The following is a 24,005-nucleotide window of genomic DNA, read 5'->3' as shown; positions in this document are numbered from 1 at the left end:
TTGTAGTAGCTAGTATGAGGCTATGTTCTGGATTTGTGCTGGAAGGAGTGTTGATAACACAGGGATGGTTTAGTTACTGCTGAGCGGTGCTTACACAGAGTCAAGGCCATTTCTGCTCCTCACCCCACCCCACCAGCGAGCAGGCTGGGGGTGCACAAGAAGTTGGGAGGGGACACAGCTGTGACAGCTGATCCCAACTGACCAAAGGGATATTCCATACCATATGACATCATGCTCAGCATATAAAGCTGGGGGAAGAAGAAGGAAGGGGGGGACATTCAGAGTGATGGCGTTTTGTCTTCCCAAGTAACCGTTATGCGTGATGGAGCCCTGCTTTCCTGGAGGTGGCTGAACATCTGCCTGCCGATGGGAAGTAGTGACTGAATTCCTTGTTTTGCTTTGCTTGTGTGCGTGGCTTTTGCTTTCCCTATTAATCTGTCTTTATGTCAACCCATGAGTTTTCTCACTTTTACCCTTCTGATTCTCTCCCCGATCCCACCAGGGGGAGTGAGCAAGTGGCTGTGTGGGGCTTGGTTGCCGGCTGGGGTTAAACCACGACAGTTACAAATATTGCAGGCAGCATATCAGATTTTCAGTTTATCAGTAACACTTCCTTTAAAAGAACTAGATTGGTTCTTACAGAGTTAATGAAAAGGTGTTTACTAGAATAGGAAGCTCTTTTCCTATAATTGTCTCTCGTTTTCTTAGCCTCCTCCAGGAAGTGTGAAAATGCCTAATGTACCCAGTACCCAGCCAGCAATAATGAAACCAACAGAAGAACCACCTGCTTACACACAAATTGCAAAGGTTTGTCTGTAACTTTCAGGCACTAGATTCCTTTTAACTATAAGTATTTAAATAAACTTCTGGAATAATGTCTTTTTTAAATAAGCATTGCTTTCCTAATGATTTATTAAAATTAATACTGCCTTTAAGTAATCATACAATGCATGAATTCGTGCAATATTAGATCAGTCTTCATCCATAACTGGAAATGCTTAATTATGGAAAACAGTCTTGGAATATTTATTTTGTGTTTGTATTTTTTATCAATATCTAATGATGCTTGTTTTGTTCAGGAGCATGCCTTGGCCCAGGCAGAACTGCTAAAGCGTCAAGAAGAACTGGAAAGAAAAGCAGCTGAACTGGATCGCAGAGAAAGGGAAATGCAGAGTCTTAATCAGCAGGGGGGTATGCATGAAAAAATACTTCTTTAAATTGCAGAAATTTCACTTTTTCTTAGAAACTGTTTTAGTTTTACAGTGACATTGTGAAACAGATCAAAGAGAGGGTTTTAGAATCTCTTCAGGAAAAGAAAGTTTATCTCCTTTGAGACAGTGCATGCAGTGTATAAAAACTGGCCTGTCCTGTGCAGATTTTCACTGTAAAAATTTTAAATGTGGCCTCTGTTACATGTTACTCTCTGCCATTAGCTATTTTTATTCTAGGTTAATATCTAACTAATACTATTGAATAAAAATGGAGCATTTTGCGAAGAAATAAAAGTAACTTCGTAAGTAACATCTCTTTGATTTCTCTTTTGCCAGTATTTATAGCTGTAGGAGAACTTCCCTGTTTTGAAACATTTTCTTATCTTTTGCTATGTAACAGACATGAATATTCTATGCAAATAGCAGAAAGATCTATTCTATTATTAATCTTTTAATAATTTTTCATATGACACTTTGGAACCCATAGTCAAGATTAGTACCTCATTTTGCCACAAACTAAGTGTGCTGTGCAAAACCATCAGGTTTTGTATGGCGATTTCACAAATGAGAAGATTTAAATCCTCTTAACTGAAGATACTTTGCTAGAAGTAGATCTATGGGAATATTCCTTTTCAAAAGGAAGAACTTCAGATTGAAGTTAGGAAAAAAACGAAAGCAAAACACAAAACACTGTATGCAAGGTTGACTTTGTGTGATCTTCTCACTTGTATCTAGAATTCTGACTTATTTCCACATGTGGTGGTTTTTTTGAACATGCAGTGGTACAATTCCAGATTGCAGAATTGCTTATGTAGTAATTCAAATTCTCAGGGTATTTTATAGAATAGAATAGAATATTTTCAGTTGGAACGGACGTACAACGATCATCTAGTCCAACTGCCTGACCAATTCAGGGCTGACCAAAAGTTAAAGCGTATTATTAAGGGCATTGTCCAAATGCCCCTGACACACTGACAGGCCTGGGGCATTGACCACCTCTCTAGGAAGCCCGTTCCAGTGTTTGACCACCCTCTCGGTAAAGAAATGCTTCCTAGTGTCCAGTCTAAACTTCCCGTGGCGCAGCTTTGAACCATTCCCACGCATCCTGTCACTGGATACCAGGGAGAAGAGATCAGCACCTCCCTCTCCACTTCCGCTCGTCAGGAAGCTGTAGAAAGCAGTCATATGCCACTCATTTGCTAGGATCTGGGAATGTGGAATTGCTATTCTTTTTCTGAGGAAAAGAATCGTGATGATATTGTCCCTTCATTAAATCATTTTTATTTTCTCAGTATTTGTTCTTTTCAATCTCTCTATTAAATCTCTGTACCTCTACTCCCAGCTGATGATTTTTTTGGTTGTTTTTTCATGTCCTTCTCCATGTATTGCCCTTCATCTAATTTCACTAACCTATATTGATGGTCTGGATTGATTACTTTTCCAGGCTTTAGGGACAGTTTTGTTCATCTGTATCGTAGGGAACATAACTCTGATACCCCATGCATGTTTCAGGATATTTCTAAAATGGGTATTTGTTATTAGGTTGCAGTTGTTCACATCAAAGTACTTGAAGAATCCATGAAGAATCTAAAGGATTCTTTAGGAATGCTGAACAGAGAAGAGAGAGCTCTTACAGCTTTAAAGAAGATACTAGTTTTTTACCAAATGACTGTGTAAAAGATGCTGCAAATCAGGAATTGTGTATTGTGACCGGGGAGAAAAATACTCTTTTCCTTTTGATTTTTTTTTTTTTCTTTTGCGCACTCATTTGAACTCCTTTGGAAACACTGTAGAGTTGTATTGATTGGAGGACAGGGTCTTTTGCAATACTATAGCTATTTGCATTCAGTTTAAGATGCTGGCTGCACATCTGGGACACTGTCGTCATATGCAATTGACTACAGTGCAAAGATCTTCAAACTGGTAGGTCAGCTCAGCTCGATGCCTTTGGTCTTTTCTGCTCAGGTCCTGTGCAGCATTGCATTTGAGCTAATTAAAGTATGCTGCTTCCTATTTCAGCTAGTTCATTTGGGCATGCCTGAAAATCCCTTTCTGTGCTTGCAGGAAGCTAGTTTGGGGGTGTGTGCATTCATGGTGTAGGCATGCCACTGAAGTTATGTTAATAGACCTTGAAGTGGTAACTTAAGTTGGATGAAATAATTCTGAGCTAGCTCTTCGCTTATCAAGATACAGTCTTGAAATATGAGTATCTGAAGTGTATTTAGAAAAAGACCGCTTGATTTTTGATCTCAAACCGTCTCACCAAGCTGTCTTTCAGTCTTAGCTGAAAATTTTGAAACCTGTACCACTGCAGCGGGAAAGCACATGAAATAGAATTCTTAAATAATAACTTGAATTATTGTAAGATACCTGACTTCTTCCATAACTCTGTCTTGAAACTATCAGTTCTGAGGGAAATAACCATATACTGTAGAATGAAGGTCTGAATTATTATCAGGTATTTTTCACATAAGAAATCCCAAAGTAGTTTTTAATATGGATGGGAATATTATTTGGTTACCTTCTGTATGCTTCCTCTGCCAATCCCCTGCTCTAAAAGGCTTGGTAAAAACTTCAGTTAGAAGAGGCAGAAAACTTAACACATACTCAGTGCTTGGACCTGTTTGGACAAAACTGACAGCTTCATCTTGTCCGAGTGGGGAAACAAATAAGAAATAATGCAAGTATGTAAGCTTTGCAAGTTTTCCGTTCTTACCAGATGAACTGCTAGTAACGGTATAGTTGAAGATAGAAATTGCAAGTAATACTTAGTCAGAATTTCAAATTAAAAATGCCTTTAGGTTAGTCTCTAGTTCAGCTCCACTTTTGGAATGTGGTGATTAATGTACCTCTTGCATTCAGAATTTGAAATGCTATGGTAAAGGTTTGTTGCAGTTATTTTCTCAGTTGAATCTGAGTCTGCGCTTGGTATGACTTGTGTTCGGCACAATGTATACTGTAACCTATGAGCAGATGAGCATACAGGAAATCCGGGTGTCTGATACTGTGTCCTTTGTGGTGTCCTCACTCTGTCACACAACTGTCTCAAAATACAGTGATGCTGTAGGGCATCTTCTAGTAATAACAAAGTAGTTCAGACCATTTCAATAGCTGCCTTTCTTGAGGCTTATGCGCTTTTAGGTGAAGTTTTGACTGTAAACTGTATTGGGAACTCGTTCAAAGTGTTAAGAGATAGCCTGATGTTAAAAATATCAGGATTCTGAGAATGAAGAATGCTTTTCAGTCCCCAGTCTTTGTGTTCAACAAACTATGTGAGTATGGTGGGACTTCAGGGAAATATGCATTTAAAAGTCAAGGAACTCCGAGAAATTGTTTTTCTGCCCATATCTGCTTGTTTTGTGAAGAATTCTCTTTTCTCATTACTTTATAGGAACTGTCAGAGGCCTGCTTAGTCTTTTACATAGATAAAATATTGTACTTTCCTTGATCTGTCTTCACTTCATTGTATTTTATTTCTGAAGCTTATTTTCAATATTGTGTGAGGATTGCTGATAAAACTCTTGAATTTTGATAGCCCAAGTTATCCATATGCCCAAGTTATCCATATGCTTGAAACTCATGCATAAAACAATTTGAACAAGTCCAAATGCATATCTCTTTCTAGTATACGGAGATTAAAACTGTATTATAAAGCTTGTTTTTTTCTGTTTTGCAGGTAGAAAAAGTAACTGGCCACCTCTTCCTGAGAATTTTCCAGTAGGTCCTTGTTTCTACCAGGACTTTTCTGTAGATATTCCTGTAGAATTCCAGAAGACAGTAAAGATTATGTACTATTTGTGGATGTGTAAGTATTTTTTTTAAAAGAAAAAAACAAAGTGCCTATTCAAACTTGGTGATACATACCTGCTACTCTGGCTTTTGCAACATCTGTAATGAGAAATTGTTTTAAATTCAGAAGTCAAATGTTGAAATGAAATCTTTTTGTTAGCTTCTATTTTAAAAGTATTGAATTATTTTGTGGAAACTTCCACAGAAAAAAAGGAGGAGGATTATCCTAAGGCAATTTGGTTCTAGTATATTGCAGTCTTCTGGTTTAAGTGTTTCTGTTGTTGTAAAATGAGCTTTGACCATTTATTGACTTAGAAATAATTTTACTGGTTTTAAAATCAGCTTATATATTAAGAAATATAATTCACAAAATAGACTTGTGAGTTTAAGAAGTATAATATCCATTTGCTTTAATATACATAGTTTTGTATAGTTTAATACAGTTTTTAGTCTATAGTGGAGACTTACTGTTATTTTAGACTATTTAAAAAAATAGTGTAAAGTAAATTGGCTGAAGAATGAGTCCATGTTAAAACTATCCTTTGTACACCAAGAATGCTCTACACCATCTTTGTGGGGTTAATTTTGCCCTCATTCAGGTGCTGTGTTTTGACTGGAGAAATGCTGGATGAACCAAATGTACAAATGCCACAACATTTGTTTCTTCTGCCTTGTCCAGTGTGATGAGAGCCTAATAATTACTCTGAGACTGAGGAAATTCCAAAGGTTTAGGTGCTTTGATGTCTTTAATATATTTTTAGCATACTAAGGGAATGTGAATTTCAGACCTTTTCTGTATTTTTTTCAGGGCTTCAGATTTAGTTAGCAAATCTCCATAATTTTACCTGTAAAAACAAACAAAAAAAAGATCTTATTACTGTGATTGAACCACATAATTGAAATAGATAAAATGAGGAGTCAGCATTGAATCAAGTGAATTCCACTTCATCATAATCCACAGTTACCTGTATTCATTGCTGGGTCATTAATCTTCAAATAAGCAACTAAATCCACTGTAGAATATATGACTAGTCACTCTCATAAATCTGACAGACATTTACGATTTATATGAAATCTAAGATCAAGTACTCCAAAATTTTAGGATAGTTACTAATTCTGGCCATTTGCAGGACTGAATTCTGAAAGTGCCGTATGTTTCAAACTCAAGGTGAAGTTGGGCAGTGAGAACTGGAATACTAATACTGTTTTTCTTTTTCCTTCTTATAGCAATAAATAAAGGAAACAGCAATGTTATAGTATTTAAAAATATATAGGAGTTGTGCTTTTATACTAACATGACAGATTTTCTGCTAGATAGACTGAGATTTTAACTGAGTCCTCTTGCTCTTTTCCTTCTTTACCTCTAGTAGTCTCTGACTTAGGGATTACTCAGGAAGGAAGGAAAAGGGCATAATAAAGGAAAAGAAAGACAAAATCTATTTCAGGTGAAAAAAAAAAAAGATTGAGTACAGAATTCCATGTCTTTGGGCTGGTTGTTGAATCTATCCTTGTGACTCTTCTTTCCCAGGATCATATCTATATGGTTTGGCTCATTTTTCGTTAGAGCGGCTATGCTTCGTCAGTGGAGGCAGTTATTACCGTAGCAAACCAGCCTGCTTCTGCTTGCTGCTCTACCCTACGTTTTATTTCCTCTTCCAGAACTTGCTAGGTCTTGTAAGGTATAGGGGTTCTGTGAACATAATGACATTTGGATAAATCCAGTACTGTGTGCTCAGCACTTTGTAAAGTAGGTCAGTTTTCCTCTTCCTTTTTAGCAGCCCTAGTACCAAACCTTTCTGTTTCAGTTTTCTGTGTGTTTCCATGGTTAGTAGCAATTTTTAAATTCTTATTTTTGGTCTTTATGTATCTGAGGAAACTTTTTTACCTATTTCAGATATATATGCTCTATATCTCTTGAAAAAACAACTCTGTATCCCTATTCTGTGAATTCATCCATCTTTTCTATTTGTATCAGAAGTCGAGTTTTCTGATTCCTTGATGTGGTTTTATCTTTGCACGTATTTTCTTGTTTTTCTTCTGTGGGGAGAGCCTTTTTTTTTTTTTTACTGACTGAGTGCTCCCATGTTTTTGTGAACTACAGCAATCAATTAGCAATGGCTTCTGTCAACTGCCAGTGGAGCTTTTCTATTCTATATGGGTTTTGTTACCACTGCTGTTTTAGTGGCTTGCAGATAGAATGACAGTTTTCCTGGCTCTTTAGCACTAAGCACTACTTTTTAGATCTTTCTATGCTGTTACTAGTGAAATGTCCCATGTCTCTTGACCCGTATCTAACACCAAAAATTTTTTGGCTCAAAAGCCTGTGTTTTCCAGCTACTTTCTCCACAGGCTGATAGCATGTACAAAATGAGCAGTACTTATTTTCAAAGAATATTTCTTATTTGAAGTTGCAAACCAAAGAGCTGCTTAATCTCATGGAAAGCTTTTGTGGCATTTGGGTTTGTTACTTTACATAGGTTGTGAATTTCATAGGTTTCCAATTTCTATGAACAAGACTTTTAAAGGTTTTCAAAGACCAATGACTTAAACTGTAGATTCTGGTAGAAAAATGCCAACTTGTGTGGTATTTTTTGTGTTTAGGAGAGTTTCATCTCATCCATCCTTCTGTCTGAGGATACTATCAATAGTACATGTATCGGTCTGTGTTGATGTTTGTTCTGCCCGTTCCTGAGAACCTGCAAGGATGGACACTTCATAAACTCCTTCCAAGCCTGTTCTAGTGTGTTGCTGTCTTTTATCATTAGAAGATGTTTCCCAGTATATAATTTAATTTTCCCTTCCTGTGTTTGATCTTCCCTGTTCTGTGCACTGTTGTTATGGAGAACACATTTATCCCCATTAGTCATCTCCTTCTGGCTAAATTAGCATAGTTTACTCAGCCTTTCTTTGTAGGTTATGTTTTCTAGAGGTCTGATTGTTTGGTTGCTGTCTTAAAGATTTGCTGCTTGGTCTACTCATTATTATGGGTTTTTTAGTGTGTAGCATTAAGAATTTTACGATGTGGACTGTGTCCAATATTTTAGCTGAAGTCCTAATGTACTGCGTAGAGGAAAAAAAGCACTTTCACATTTTTTATAGCATGTGCTTATGTTATGTGCTGATCTAAGGCTGTTTTAGAATATGTTTTTTCCTATGGAAAATACTTCTGTCGTTTGTAAGGTGTGTTTGCACACGTCTTACCCGCCCCCTCTCCAAAAAGAGCAGAGCAGACAAGGAACAAAAGCCTAAACTACATTTGAAGCCACTCTGTGCTTCAAGGTTGTGTGTAATCAAACTTCACCAGCTTTGTCCTCACTTGTCAGTTGCCTTGTGGCTTCAAAACCCTCTGTTTTCTAGGCATCCCATTCCCCTGGAGGCAGTCCATTACAAGGTGGCAGTCCAGCTGCTTCCTGGGAAGAAGCGCATTCTTTTGTCATGTGTCCTAGTGAGGACTTTGGTTTCCCAAGAATACCATCAATAAAACATTACTGAAATGAAACTTACTACAAAAATCTATTTTTATACAGTCCCAAATGGGACTGCAAAATAATCATCTCAATAATGTAGATGCCAAATAGCATTGGTGCAACTTGTGATCTTCATCTACAATTCACTTTCAAACATTAATGGATGATAAAGTGTAGTTAATTAAGACAGGGAATGTATATCTAAGTAGGATTCTTCTGTACAAGGAAGTTTACACTAATAAAAATGAAGTTGAGTCTGAATATTTATTGAACTGATGTAATTTCCCATTGTTCACTCTTATTCTGGCATGAATGCCCTTTGTTTTTTAACCTCAACTGCTTCCACAGCTGAACTAGGAGAAAGCTTTCTTAGGTCACTTCACACTGAGTGCTGTATTGGTATAGCTGTGAAGTTACTGTCATACAAAAATTGCATGTTGCAGCCTTCTGCTAAAGCCTTAGGTGATTTCAGCCCCCAAGTGGTCACTGTCTTCTAATAACTTGTATCATGGTTTAATTTGAAGTGGCAAATTGGTGGAAGGTACTTAAAACCGTTATCCTGAACATAAAAACACCTGTCTGTTCATACAACAGGAAGGCTTATCTAGGTCACTTAGTGAAAGTGTTGGCTGAAAGAACAAATGCCTTCCTGTACCTTGCAGCAGGCAGAGAGAAGGATGAGTGGAGTGAAGGGAGAATTGTCGGTGAAGTCCTGTGTCTTCATCCGTAGCTTGCTTTATACTCGTTTTTTACAGCTGAGATTCTCCGTGACAGTAGTGAAGTAGACTCTTACGTTGCTAGTTTTATTGTACTAGTAAGTATCAGTAGTGGATGTGATGTTTCAACCCTCGTGTGCGCTGATGGCATTCTTTTAAAACTTGTCCTGTTATTGTAATGGCAATTACAAAAAAAGTAGTAATTTCAGAAAGTTCAAACTCCACCAGGATGTTTCTAGTAATCTAGGGGGTCTCCCTGTTTTCCAGTATTGGCTGGAAAAAGAAAGAATACCCCGTAGTAAGTTTTCTCATATTTATCAAGTCAGGCAGGAATTTGCATTTGTATCCTTCGTTGTACTTTATGAGGCATACTCATACAAATTCTGAAATTAGTTGCTTTGCTGACCTCTTGGAACAGTGCTAAGATACGTAGATGCATTAGATGCTTTTTATTTAAAAGTACAAAGTTTTCTGTTTCTGGTGACTCTTAGAGGAAAATATGATTTGTCCCAGGGAAATGTTTTGAGTTTCATCAGCCTTTCATGCAATGATGTGGGCATTTTGCTTTAAGATTTTTTCCCACCGAATTGATTTAGGGCTTATTTAAGTACTAGTTAAGAGGGCAGCAAAGAGTTTGAGGAGTCTTTTTTTCAGAATCTTTATTATCTTGCTAGTTCCTCTGTTAACATTACCTTCCACTAGAATGACTAAAATGTTTCTCTGAACTTAGATAAAAAAACCATTGCTGCAAGGAGCAGCTTGTGCACTCTCAATTATAAATACTCTATTTCGTCCTGGTCCACAAGCACAGAAACTGTCCTCTGAGATAGCAGAATCACTCCTGAATCACTGGTTATTGCTGAACAAAGACAGAAATTCATGTTCATCTTCTAAGTCTGGCAGAACTAACTTCTGTGCCAGATAGCATGAAGGTAGTAGTTGTAACGTTTCTTAATACTGCTGTATCTTTTTCTGTTCTAAGAACTAAATATATTTGAAATAAACTGTGAAGTTGTAGTGCCAATGCATTTTCTTTAGTAGAAATTCAATAGTTAACCTGTAACGAGGTCTGCCAATGAGAAAATGCTAGTATTGAGCTAAGAACGGAGCACCAAAAAGGCAGGTGTTTAAGACCAATGTTGTAAGAAATATTTGAATATGCAATATGTATTAAAGCATCTAGAACAGCTTCTTGCAGTTCTTGTTTTACTGAGAAACATTTTTACTAAGTGGGGTTTTTTTCTTTATTACATGGAAGACAAAGAGCTTTTAATTGAAAGATTTTTTTTGTAAATTTTTATTTTCAAGTTAGAATGGGTACAGTGGTAAATTTATAATGCATTTTATATCATTTATAAGCTTTCTCTCAAAAAATATTCAATAGTCTTAAATATCTGTATGCAGTTATTACTGTAGAAAAAGTATCAATTATTGCAGCAGTAGAAACGTCTTTTTTCATTATTTTAATTTTGAAAATGTTTTATTTTTATGACAGGATTTTTTCCTTCACCATATATACCTGATAGTACTTGAATTTTCATGTTCAGTACTTTCACTTGTGAATACAGGGTTTACTTGAAAGTTAGAAAACTTTATAAAAATCAGCTTATTGCAGAGGGTATTGAGAAGTTATTGATTTATTGTCAGCATGCTGATGTTTTGTTTAAAAATGCTCAGTTTGAGTATTACCTTAACAGTTGTAATAATTTACTGTATAAACATAACTTAATTAAGACTATTTTGCTTTTGCTTCTACAGTCCATACAGTGACACTGTTTCTTAATATCTTTGGATGTTTGGCCTGGTTTTACGTTGATGCTACGCGAGGGGTTGATTTTGGATTGAGTATTCTCTGGTTCTTGCTTTTTACCCCTTGTTCTTTTGTCTGCTGGTACAGACCACTTTATGGAGCTTTCAGGTAACAACTTCAGCTTGACTTAGGATATTTAAAAACTTGTCAAAATGCATTAACATTCCAGAATTTGCTGGATTATCATTATGATAATCCTTTAATATGCTTTCATTAGAACAAGTAGTATGTTTGTCATTAATTCAGTTGTTGTATTTGAAACATAGATGACAATAGATAGGAATATAATGGAATATCCTTTAAAGTATTTATAGCTTCTACCTTTGAAAAATTATTTGTAGGAAATATTTAACTTTGCATTGGACTGATAACAATTTTAAGGAAAATTCTCATTAAATCTCTGTCCCTTCACACCAAGAATTTGAGTAGGTTAATAGTTGAGTGTCTTAAATTTTTGGCTTCCTGAATGAACTTCATAAAACTCTACACTTAATTCTTACATTGTTAAGTGACCTACAGTGTCTGTAATTGAAGTAGACTGAGATTCTTAAGAATGAGCAGAGCAGGTATATAGTAATCAAACTGTAGTATTTTTCCTAGCTTTTAGCAATCTTTGCAGACATCACAATCGTGAGGTGTGGTAGCTTTGTGTTTAAGAATAGAATGGTTGGTTTGCATGCAAAATTGAACTCTCTTTTGGTAAAAATCAGCATGTAGAGATTCTAAATCCTGTACTTTTACAGTATTTCTTGGGAATTTTTTTTTTTTGCATGGAAGTGATTCAGGATATTCTCAGTTAAAATGCACTAATTCTTGTAGAGAAAGATTGATGGCCAGAAATTGCAGTTAAGTGTAACCTTTAGACTAAATGAGGTGTTTCTTTTTGCTAACCAAGGAGGTATTGCTGTACCCACACATCTTTGAGGAATCATATAGTTTAACTTGCATTTGCTCTCTAGTAAATCCATAGTTTTTCTTAGTGAATATTCGTTGTTTGGAAAAGGAAAACTGCTACTTGCATATTCAACTTTTGGTCAGTTGCTCAGCTGAAAATGAAATAGTTATTGAACTGAAATGGTTGAATAAATAGAAATGAACAAAATCCCTTCTGCAGGAAGAGCTATTAACAGCAAAATTTGGTTCTGTGACTTAACTAAGTGATTTCTACTTTCTTTAGAACTCTGGTAGCAAGCATATCATATGATCATTAGTTTTTAATAGTAATAATTTGAGGTCTTTGTTGAGATTTTGCCTGTACATTTATATTTGCTTTTTTTTTTACTTTCAGTCTTTGTCAGGCTCGCGTTTTAGTAATTTAAACAGCAAACCTATTTTGTATATTTTGCTTTTAAGCAACAGCTGCTTCAATGTTCTGGTCTGCACTGTGTATCAGTAATTCTACATTAGATTTTATTTCCTTTTACAAGTAAAATATTCTCTTCCCATCCTGCCAGCACTGTGAACTTCAGTCTGAAAGTGGAGCAGAATTCTGTTCTTCATGCATTGTAGCAAAACTTCTATGCTTAGCCTAATAGGCCCTGCTGTGTGCTGAACAGAACACTAAGGAATAGTATCTTGCTGCTATTCTCACCCCAGTTAGAGGTGCAGGTGGCAAAAATATATATTAAAGAAGAGGCAGCAGCTCTTGTAAATAAACACTCTACAAAACCACAGAATTACTGATACTTCAGGTTACTCTCAATAAATGAAAGGACTTTTCCTCTAGTTAATGCAGAAAAAATTTTTAGATCGGTACTACAGTATTTACAAAAAGTCATTAATTTCTGGCTGCTTTAATCTTTCCCCCTCCCCCCCCTCTTTCAGGAGTGACAGTTCATTCAGGTTCTTTGTGTTCTTCTTTGTATATATCTGTCAGTTTGCTGTACATGTACTTCAAGCTGCAGGATTTCAAAGATGGGGAAACTGGTGAGTATTCTGTTTGCTGTAGCATTGTACTGTCTGCAAGACAAACACTCATTTGATATAGCAACTGCAATACAGTCTGTGTATTTTTTCAAAAAAGATCTTGTGTTCACTGGAGTTTTACATTTAGCACTCAAAAAAAGCATTTTTGGAGTGCTCTTAACTAGGAAAAGTGGGTGAAACATACCCAAGAATCTGGGGTACTTCTGTAATTAGGCTGATTAAAATTTTGTTCTTCAACATAAACCACTTTGAACTATTCTTTTGTACATCACCTCCTCTATTTTGGTGGTGTGTGGAGATGTTATTTGCTCTATATTTAAGGTAAAGACATAAGCAAAACTTAGAGAAATGAACATAATTTAGACAGTAATAATGTACTGTTTGGGTATTATTTTGTATCATTAGTTATTTCTAATTATATTCATATACTTACTACTTATTAAGGAAATTTATAGCTAAAATTTGAAGAATGAGTCAACAATGTATTCTGGTGAATATAGTGGTGTATCTTTGATGTTATTTGAAAAGCTCATTTGTCCGAGTCAGCTCCTTATTCTGTAATAGTAGATTTCTTTTTGATGCTTGTATATTATCTTTTATTTGAGTCTTTGAGGTCTAATATTTAGATTTTACAAGGAAAAGCTATTGGGAATCAGTCACCATCCTTGGAAAAAAACCCAACAAACTTGAATTAACTGAAAGCATGGTTGTAGTACCGAGCTGGTAGCATGGAGAGCTATGACTGACAGTACTGTAGCTGGGTAATGACACTTCTCTGTATCAGTGCTTTTTGCTGCTAATCTCCAAACATACGTAAGACAGACAAAACAGCATTCCTTTAGAATTGTAGTGTAAGGAAAGATCCTGTTATATTATTTTTATTCTCAAATCTGCTATTTTGCTTTTTCATAGATACATTGATTGACATTAACAAAATAAAAAAGTATTTCAGAAGGCCAACTCTTCAAGTATGTGGAGTGTGCTTTTAAGGATTCTTGGGGAAGGTGTATGCAGGGGCATGAAAAGTAGCCAGATCATCAGAAAATGCTAATTACAGTTTGGATTTTGGAGTTTTGTAGAGTCCAGTTGGACATAGGGGATATAAAAGCAATTTGAAACAGGTAGAGGAAAGTTTTAAGGTTGTTTAAGTTTACAGATTATTTTTTTTTCTGTGGAAGAATAATTTCCATCTTAATGTTTTATTTTTCTTAAGGCAACCGGCTTTTTGTGGTTTCAAGCTTGATACCCTGTTTTTCTGTTGGTGTTTCAATTTTGAAGAATGGAGAAATGTTTAAAGTCGATACTCATATAACAATCTTTTCTATTAGTTAATCTGATGCTACCTACTTCAAAAAATTATCGTATTAACCTCAACTGAGAAAGCATCACTGTGTGGGTACAGTTAAATGAGTCTTCCCACATAGAAGCTGTGTGTGTGTGGCATGTTTTTGTTTTATATTTAAAGAAGTTAGAAGCTATCTTTTTAGGGACATTCTCTTTTCCACGAAATCATATAGTCTTAAATCAGTCTGAAATGACAGTATGACAAAAAAAACCCCAAAAGTTGATGAGCAGCTCTCTAATTTCTTCACAATTCTGCTCAAGGATAATAATCTTTAGTACAATTTTTCATATAATTTCACTGCATGCATTGGGAAAAATGGAAACTAAGCTCTAAAAGCTTATTAGAGAGCCAGAATATGCTTATGTAAAATTCCCTTTGACTTATGTAAAATTCCCTGTGACTTTTTCTTCAAAAATGTTCAAAGTTGATTAGAACCAGGAGGTTATAAAGCTTTCCTTGATGTGGATACCTGTAGTTGAATGGTTCATGTGCTGTGCTAGTAAAGTTTGCGCTTTCTTTTTCCTTCAGTGGGTGGATTTCATCTCTTACTGGTCTTAATAAGAGTATTCCTGTTGGCATTATGATGATAATCATAGCTGCACTTTTCACAGCATCTGCTGTTATCTCATTAGTTATGTTTAAAAAGGTAAGTTTCCTATGTTTGATTTGGATTTTGCTTTCCTGCTTGAGAGAGGTACTCTCTCACAAAGTAATGGGGATTAAATTATTTTCTTGGGGGTGGGCCTTACCTATCAACAGCTGTACTTTTTTGCTTACACTGTTGTGGAGTTATGAAACACTGTTTGTACAATGCACGTATTTTCTGCAAACTAAAATGGGGAAGAATAGCTCTGAGTAAGAGAAACTGGGAGGTAAGCCCACAATGAAAGGGTAGATGAATGCACTAGACACTACGATTGTACTTGTAGATGCCAGGTTGTGATTTTCCAATCTGTGGGGATTCATCAGGCTGAGTGAAGTGTGATTCAAATGATTGCTAAGTTTCAGCTCTTACCAAAATAATTCCCATTCAAATCAAGAGAAGACGGAGATGCCTGGCACCTCAGAAAAGGATTTTTATTTCTCTGCTTCTATTATTTTAGCATTTTATTGTCAATTAATGATTGCATAGCATGAAAGATCAAAGAAAAATGCTTTTTTCCCTTGGTTCCTTTTTGTGAATTTCCATCCAGAAGACCTAAGTTTAGATACTAATATGCTAGTAAGTTTTTGATGTTGTTTAGATAAAATGTAACTGAGCATTCTGCTGATGATGTGCTGGCAATTCTAATAATTCAATCTCAGTTACATTTACACTTAAAGATTTTCACATACCCAAACTCTTCTGGCCTATTTACAGTAAGTTAGAAATTTTAAGCGTTGCCTGGAGATGTCTCTTCTCCTTATTTGTTTTCTGCATAAATACTCAGGTACGGGAGAAAGAAACAAGCAAGAAAAATGCGTGGTGGAGAATTTTTATTACACTCTTCCTACCATATGTATCTGGATTCTTTAAAAAAACCTGCATACTCACATGTGACCTGATGTATCTTTATGGATGAGAAATAGTCACATTTATAACAAAGAAAAAAGTTACAACATTAATTGTCCTGCTACACTTGAATGAAAATGTTTTTGCAATATTATATGACAACTGTATTGTGACTTGATTGAATTTGAATCAGAAATAGCATTTTAATTTTAATACTGAGGTAACTGGAAGTTACTGAGGATTTGTTTTTTGTTGTACTAGAGATTATATGACATATTGTTTAGAGTGTGTGTAAGTCATATTGTTTAATACCTTTGCTTATTATGCAGAGCTATTGGACATCACAGTAGTGTAGCAGATACACATCTGCATTATTGGGCTATTTTATACTTTTTAATATCAAGTCATAGCTTAGCTTGTTCTTGTAACTGTATCAATCAAAGAAATTAAAATGTTTCTAAAAATTGATGTAGAAAAAGGTTCACCAAAATGTTATTGACACAGTGGATTCAAAACTACTTTTTTGGTTTTGTTTCCTGCCGTTTCTTTTAACATGCACACTTTCTAGCTCTTCTAGTGAGTACGACAAGTTGTATACAAATTGAGACAGAAGACACTTTTGCAAGCTGTGAGCCCTGCGTTATGCTAAGGATGCAGCCTGTTTGTGTATTTAAATATGTTATTTCAGACAGTAGATACCACACACATTTTAGTAAAGAACTGTAAGACCCGTCTGAACTTGCAGAAAGTTACAGGTATTCCTACAGTCAAACTGTGCATGCAGCAGGTCTATCAAAAGTTGTAGGATTTGTGGGAAAAAAGTCCGTTTACTCATTTCTGGATCCTCCCAAACACATGAGCAAACCAGATTTTCCCACCACACAGCTCTGTTTCGTGTTTGAGACTTTGCTATTAAACTACCAAGAAATGGAAGGCTCAGCACCGTTTTTTCGCTGCTTTTCCACCTCCCTAGGTGCATGGTCTCTACCGCACGACTGGTGCTAGTTTTGAGAAAGCGCAGCAGGAGTTTGCAACAGGAGTGATGTCCAACAAAACTGTACAAACTGCAGCAGCCAACGCCGCATCAACAGCAGCAACCAGTGCAGCTCAAAACGCGTTCAAGGGTAACCGTTTTTTAAAAGTCATCACGGTTCTCTTTGATTGTACTTTATTTTTCAGTCACTTACTATAGTCCCTAAAAGCCTAAAGATCAAAATTCACACAGCATGTTTGTCTCTTTTGCAGCTGTGCATGGATAAAATGGGAAATGTTTGGTTTATTTTATTATAAATCTATTTATTTTAAAAAGATAACCATTCTTTGCCCTTCTTTAAGGTGTTGCATTCTAGAATATAAAGCCTTCCCTATTTTATGGAGGCTAAATAATTTCAACAATTGGCCTGAGAATTAATTGTGGTATATAATGATCAAATAAATGTGTTAAGAATTTGGAAGGTTTTTTAGTGGTTCGCTCTGGTATTTTTTTTAACTTCAGGAAAGCACTTTGGATCAATTATTTTTCTTCATAAGAACTGTTTTCCCTATTTCTACTGTAAGAAGTGGGGTAAACTGAGAGATGTAGAAAGTTAGGTTTGGTTACTGCTTTTGCAATTTTAGCAGCTGCTGGAGGACAAATACAAGTAGGGTAGACATTATAAATTCTTTTCTTGGGGTTTTTTTAGGATAAGTCTTTTGATATAAACCTGTAAGTTTGCATGAATACTGTTGAGTTACCTGATCTTGTTTAAATAGTGTTTTGGTCCAGAATTTACCTGCGCCACTTTATAATTACAGCATTTGTTTGTATCTATTTTCATGGAGTATTCTCTACCTGTGAGAAATGACTATGGTGCATAAACATTCTCTGTAATAGAATGTGTAATGCAGTGTACAGTTTAAGGAAGTTAACTGATGGTTTCAATCACAAAGCTAAATGATTATATATTTGCTATTTTTCATTTTAGTATTCATGTCTTGGGGTAATAATTTTGCGGAAAAGAAACCAATACTGACTTCTAGAACACTAGTTTTTTGCCCCCCTTCCCTCTTCTATGTGCAGTGGTATTTTTGTTGTATTTGGGATTTTTTGGGGCTTGTTTTTTTTAAGTGTAGATTTGTGTTTAACAGTGGTACTAAATCTCTAGCCTAGTCAGTTACTCTGTTTACTGCTTGTCCAAATCCCATAACATGCAGTATTTAATTTTTAAACAGGAATATTGTCTAAACCCAAGCTTTTTAAGCAATGGCATTTAACAGATACTTGAATTCATTTTAACGTTAACTCAGCCATCTTTGTGATGTGATTTAAGCTGGGGCAAAAAAGCTTTTAAACTACTTTGACTTGGAAAAGTGAGAAATCTTCATCTTTAACAAAGTTAAATTTTAACTCATTGGACTGGAGGTCTAAGGTTAAATTGGTGCTGTGGAACTGAACAATCCATAATGGTACATACCATCATAATATTCTAGAATAGAATCAGGTCTTAGTATCATGTTTCTCTCCTTTGAAGACTTATTTATATTCTTGGATTGCCTCATGAGTCTTATGCACAATACTTGGGCTGTTTTTTCGAACTCTGTTTTAGAAAATGGAAACGGGAAGGACCACATCCCACAACCTGTATAAGTATACACTGTGACTGACATGAATGCAGCTCTTAAGGTGAATCACCTTTTGTAAGACAGGATAAAATTCTGAGGCCCCATCGTGTTCTGAATGTGGACCGACTTTCATAGATTCTTTCTCACTACGCTGTATTGATAACAACAGAAGAGCATTACAAAAAATAAACCCCCAGCTTAATCCCTGTATCAGTATTGTACTGTTAGCATGAAGTCCCTATTAGTCTCCTTTGTTTTACTGATTTCTTTAAATCCAACTTGAATTTGGATTAATGTCATAGTTTCACCTATGCTGAAGTTCATATTGATTGATATACTTGTTTCTAAATGTTCTCTGCATCATGAAGTTAAAAGCAATTTAAATATTCTGTGTAATAGGGGCTCTAAAATTTCATACTAGTGGAGATGCTAGCATTGAACTTAAATTTGTGTGGAACGTTATTAAAAGCTTTCCAGATAAAAGCCAACATTTTCTGTTGAGATCAGGCATCATCCTTCTAGCAGCTGTATATCAAGATTGTTCTTTTCATAATCTTTAAACTTAAGTTGAGGGTTCTATCAAGGAACTCTACTATGTATTACTTATAAATCTAAATTTAAGAAATTCTCTTAGTATGTCTTGGATAGGAATCCCAGGGACATCATCCGTGCAATTTACCTTAAGTTGAAGATAGCATAACAACATACATTATTCACCAGAATATATTATGGAAAAAAACATTAGGAATAAAACCTGAATTTGGCAAGTAGATTTTTTCCCAAAATGTTTAAAGGCTTTTTGAGAAAACATATTTAATGTTCTATGTATAGGGAGCGTTGATTTGTAACGTCATGGGTTGAATGTATGGATTTAAACCCCCTAAGTGAAAATCAAGGTTCAGTTACACATGAATTGTTTAAACCAGAAATCTCTGACACTTTGCAGCCCAAAAGGGACGGAGAAGTTTGAGTTTAGCTTTGACAACAGAAGTCTGATATTTGTTAAAGTATTTTGTACCTAACAAAAACTAGATTTTACAGTCTCTTATTAATTAATCAGAGTATGGCACCCACTTAAGTTGTCATTTTGTAGTATTGTGGCAAATTGAGTACGAAGTATGAAGTTTAAACACTGGAACGTCAGTAGTCATTGATCTGTAATTTAGGAGTTGGTTTTATTTATCTGAGGGATGTTTGTATATTTTGTAAATTACTAACAATGCTCTGCCATCCTGGTGAATGTCATGGTTCTGTACAAATGCACTTCTTCTGTCTCTTTGTTGCATGTCTGAGTAGTTCAGAAGTTTTGTATATTTATTGTATTAACACAGTGTCATAGAATAAAAAAAGACTTTTTTCCTGGGTGTTTGCTGTGTATAGTTTTGACCAATATAGGGATTTTTCTTCTAACAATCAGGATAACGTGCAGGGCGGATGATCTAGGTAAAAGTCTCACTTGTTTTTTATAATTGTGTATATAAACGCTGTAATTCTGCTGAAATGGGGAAGCAAACTGTCCACTATGAAAATAATACATTAGGGTATTGAGAATTAGTCTACTCAACTGTTACGAAGAAAATTCTTAAACACTTGCAGCCCACTTCCTTGTGCTGTAAACTTACAAGGGTTAAAATCTAAACCTGTTCTGTCATTAGTGAATGAAATTCTACAGGTATTAAGAATCCTAAAACACTATTGAAAGTAAAATGAAGTTGCTGAAAACAGCATTGCTTTGGTAGTGTTTATTTTTCTAATTTCTGCCTATGAATTGACATTTCTGTATCACTGCTGTGTCATGCTTTTTCTTTTTTTTTAGGCATTATCACAGTCTGTTGATTTTTGTCGTGTAATACCAACTGTAATATCTGCTCTGTAGTACTGAATTTAGTACTGGGTTTTCTTTGAAGGTCAAAACGACTTCATCTAGACCACTGTGACGTAATTACATTTGCAAATGCACAATAGAGAGAACAGTGCTCAGAGGTACGGTCAGGATTATTTTGGGAGATAGCAGACCTGAGTTTTTGAAGACACTTGCGCATGCATGCATCATTTAGTAGTGAAATTCTTATCGACTTGATCTGTTTCTTTGTAATTTACAGATCTACGACGGCAGTGGCAGCAGACTAAAGGAACAGTTTTTGTACTTCCTTGTAAGGACAGTTGTGCAGCATGATCCAGTCATGTTTTATGGTTAGAATTATTAGACAATTTAAGTGCTGTTGTGGGGAGATAATTCCTCTGGCTTGCTGAGTATAGTTTTTCTCAAGAAGCTGTAAGCATGAAGTTGGGAAGGCATGCACACACAGAGAAGGCAGCACAGGGAAGAGAACTGTGATTAAAAATACTCAGTGATACTTCTGGAAAGATGTATCTGTCAAGGAAAAGGCATGCATCTACAGCATTCTGGTTATGAATCAGTAGTAAGGCACAGTGGATCAGGTCATTAAAACACACAACAAATGTGTGTTAGGTTTCACTCAGTTACATTAAAATGTGTAAGAATTAGTTTGTACTTTTTTTCCTACAAATTAATTTTATGTCTGCAAGTAGCTTTTTTTCTCATCAGCAGAGAAATCAGGAAGACTTACAAAAGAAGTGGTACAGATTTCTCATCTCAGCAGCAAAAGACTAGTTTAACTTTATGCTAGGATTAAACTAGATACTATGTCACACACTACTGAGGGGGAAAAAAACAGAGTTGATGGGAAGTATGACTTGTGGATCATGCTGCTGTACATTTTTTTCTGGAAAGAAAGAAATTGATTGTCCAGCTGTTTAATGGAAGCATATACAGCTCATCTAAAATGTGCTTTCTGTTGGATGACTTGGATAGTGATTACACCAAACAACAGTGCTTTTGATTTGTTTGTTTTACCATCTCTCAATACACTTGGTGCTGCGACGTGACTAAGTAATCTGTGTATATATATATACATAAAAAAATGCACTGTCCTGCTTCAATGAGTGTTCCTACACATTGTTCTTAGTTCACTCAGAGCTGAAGGAGAACACTTCAGCAGAAAGGAGCTGCTCTACAAAGCGTTGAGAAGACCAGGTTTTACTTCTTTGTACCCATGGTTCAGGAAGGGAAAACGTTCGGCTGGTGAGATGGGAAATTTCAGAGACCGATTTTTGGTGATGAAGTTGGAGATTGTATTAGTAATTGGCAGTGTGCTTGGAACAGGGCTAATGCAGGCCTGGAAAACACAGTGGGCTGTAGAGTCCGGTTACTTCTGAGCATTCGCTCAGCTTTTCTGCTTTGCAGATGTGTACAGCTAGGGCTGGGTAGGATACACGGGCTGGAGCCCAGGCCGTTTCAAAAAACAGCTGCCTCTGACCACTGATGCCGCTGCGGCATCAGCTGCTCTGCCACTGTTTCAGCTGGCAGTGCTGCAAGTAGATTTTACAATGTTGATAGCCAGATTAAGCAATCGTATATCATCTGAGTTGTAGTCACTGCACGTATGCCAAAGCATGTGTTGCCGTTTGCACTGCAGGGCTGTTGTCTTTGCTATGCATGTATTTTTGATGTTTTAGAGAAAAAAGTGGATATGTTGGATTGGGCAGTGGGGTGATACTTTCTGTCCAAGGTAAGAGAGCAGTTGGAAGTGGTCAGAATAACGTGATTAAATTTGGAATTCTTTATTATTTACCTTTCTCAGCTGGACAAAATTACTGATCCCGCTGCATCTGAGTGATACCTAAAGCTGGTTAGGGACACCGATGCCTACGCTCTCAGAATTCCACTGATACGAAGATAATCAAATCAAATCAAAGGCATCTATTTGAAAAGAAGTTTTCAGTGAATTACAGGAGCAAGACAACATCTTTATGATCCTGTCCCTCTGATATTAATAATGCACATTCACTTTCTCAATGCATCACCATTCCAAACCTAGCTGGAGCTTTGGGAGGAAGCTACTAGAACACAGAATCTGTAATAATTCACACAATTAGAGAATTGAACTCTGTGTTCTCTATTGCCAACTCCCATTTAACCTTACTGAAAAAGGGAGGTAATATTTTTAGCTGTACAAATCAGTACTTGGTAACTTTTTCAGCAGTATTTTGTATTTGTAGAATACCTGCTGTATCTATACCTGCTTTGAAGTCCATAAAGATGACTAATGTGGTGGTGCATTGAGTGGCACCTATCCCCTAACTTCTTCCGGACTGTAGGTTTCTAAATGTTCCAAGTTTTAACAAAGAGTTACTTCTTGGAAATTTAGAAACTGTTAGAAGTGTAATTAAACTAAATGCAATTAATTACATGTAAATTTAATGGAAATAGACCGTAGCAGCTATGAGACAAAAGTGACAGCCTGACTTTTCTGTAAACTACTGAAAGCCTTACTCCTAGTTCTGTCTTAAATTTGCTTAGAGAACAGTATGTAACCTCTCCCTAGTGTTTGTCAAGTCACAGGTGAAAGGTAAGACACATTGTGGCAAACACCATTTTAAAAGTCTGTGTGATTAAGCAGTGTTTTACAACCTTCGCTACTCCTTTTCATGAGAAAGGAATTGCGATGGTTTAGTTGCAAAATGAAGAGCATTTGTCAGACATATATTCAATTAGAAGGTCTCTTTAATGCAACTGTATTGTATAACACATAGCTACAATTTCATATGACATGCTTTTTGATCAGTAAGTGGTAATAATTGTTAAAGTCAGACGGAAATCTGAAACGCTAACATCAGTGGGCTGGGATTTTAAATGCTACTAAAGCTACAATTAAAGCTACCTTGCTGTGGCTCAACTTGTCCAATATGTTTGAATTAAGGTAGTCGGACTCCTGTTAAAGTTCGAAAACTCACATTTTAATTGAAATTTAGATTAAAAATAACACATTAGGTACATCATTCATGCTAACAAATGTACATAGTGGTGACTCAAGAACAGAAAAACAGTACCACAAATAAACCATGGCTCAAAATCTACTCTAGCAGGATTGTCACAGCCGCTCTTTTTTTTAAAGTGGCTGTGATGTATACGTTGCTGCCATGCTCTGCTTTTGTTGGGCTCTGTCCTTTCCTTGAGGTAGGCACCAGCGCCCACTGCTTCCAAGGAGGACTTGAACTCCTCTCTGTTTACCACTAGGACATGAGATACTCTGGTGTGGGATAATGATGGAAAGGACTTGGCTGAAAAAAAATCTCAGAATCCAGAGAACTTTATTGAGTAAAATAGATACAAATGTGATATAGACAACCCAGAAATAGCTCAGTAGCAATGTTTTTTGCAGTGCCATGTTATAAATAAAGCACATTAAGAAACCTTGCTGAGCCTTTTCAGCTTTTAGATTGTATACTGCCAGAGATGGACACAGCTTCACATTTGAATTGTCTGTATTATATAGATCTGAGTATTTAAAATCAATCTGTAAGAGATTGTTTTGTTAAATCTTTAAGCTGCTGTTACTACTGTTGTATTAATCTTCAAAATCAGGGATTGTATTGCATTACTCTATGCTTTAGTTTGTCCACACCTCCAAAACTCCAGCCACTTCTTCCTTGAGAAGTGCCTTTTCAAATACCTTGTTTAAAAGCAAAAACGAACGGGGGGGGGAACCCCACAACAAAACCCATTCCTGGTATTGCACATCTCACACAAGTTTGTGTATATATAGATAGATATATATATATTT

At 36.0% G+C, this 24,005-nt stretch overlaps 1 protein-coding gene across 1 annotated transcript; it reads left to right on the top strand.

The window, feature by feature from the left end:
* The first annotated feature begins 714 nt into the window (after nucleotides 1–714).
* Nucleotides 715–17,205, top strand: SCAMP1 (secretory carrier membrane protein 1). The gene is made up of 7 exons (XM_009586596.1): nucleotides 715–807; nucleotides 1,080–1,191; nucleotides 4,888–5,016; nucleotides 10,942–11,101; nucleotides 12,818–12,919; nucleotides 14,793–14,910; nucleotides 16,730–17,205. Exons 1-7 carry the CDS (start codon nucleotides 730–732, stop codon nucleotides 16,946–16,948), a joined length of 918 nt encoding a protein of 305 aa, XP_009584891.1. The 5' UTR covers nucleotides 715–729; the 3' UTR covers nucleotides 16,949–17,205.
* The last annotated feature ends 6,800 nt before the right edge of the window (nucleotides 17,206–24,005 follow it).

This window comes from Fulmarus glacialis, unplaced genomic scaffold (genome assembly GCF_000690835.1).
Source record: "Fulmarus glacialis isolate BGI_N327 unplaced genomic scaffold, ASM69083v1 scaffold21811, whole genome shotgun sequence".
Classification (NCBI taxonomy): Eukaryota; Metazoa; Chordata; class Aves; order Procellariiformes; family Procellariidae; genus Fulmarus; species Fulmarus glacialis.
Note: the sequence above shows the minus strand (reverse complement) of the source record. Positions and strands in the feature narration are given on the sequence as shown.

Bases quoted from the DNA above. Each gene is read 5' to 3' on its own strand.
- SCAMP1 (XM_009586596.1), top strand. From the start codon at position 730: ATGCCTAATGTACCCAGTACCCAGCCAGCAATAATGAAACCAACAGAA. The intron at 5,017-10,941 runs GTAAGTATTTTT...TTGCTTCTACAG, and splicing joins TATGTACTATTTGTGGATGT to TCCATACAGTGACACTGTTT. The intron at 12,920-14,792 runs GTGAGTATTCTG...TTTTTCCTTCAG, and splicing joins TTTCAAAGATGGGGAAACTG to TGGGTGGATTTCATCTCTTA.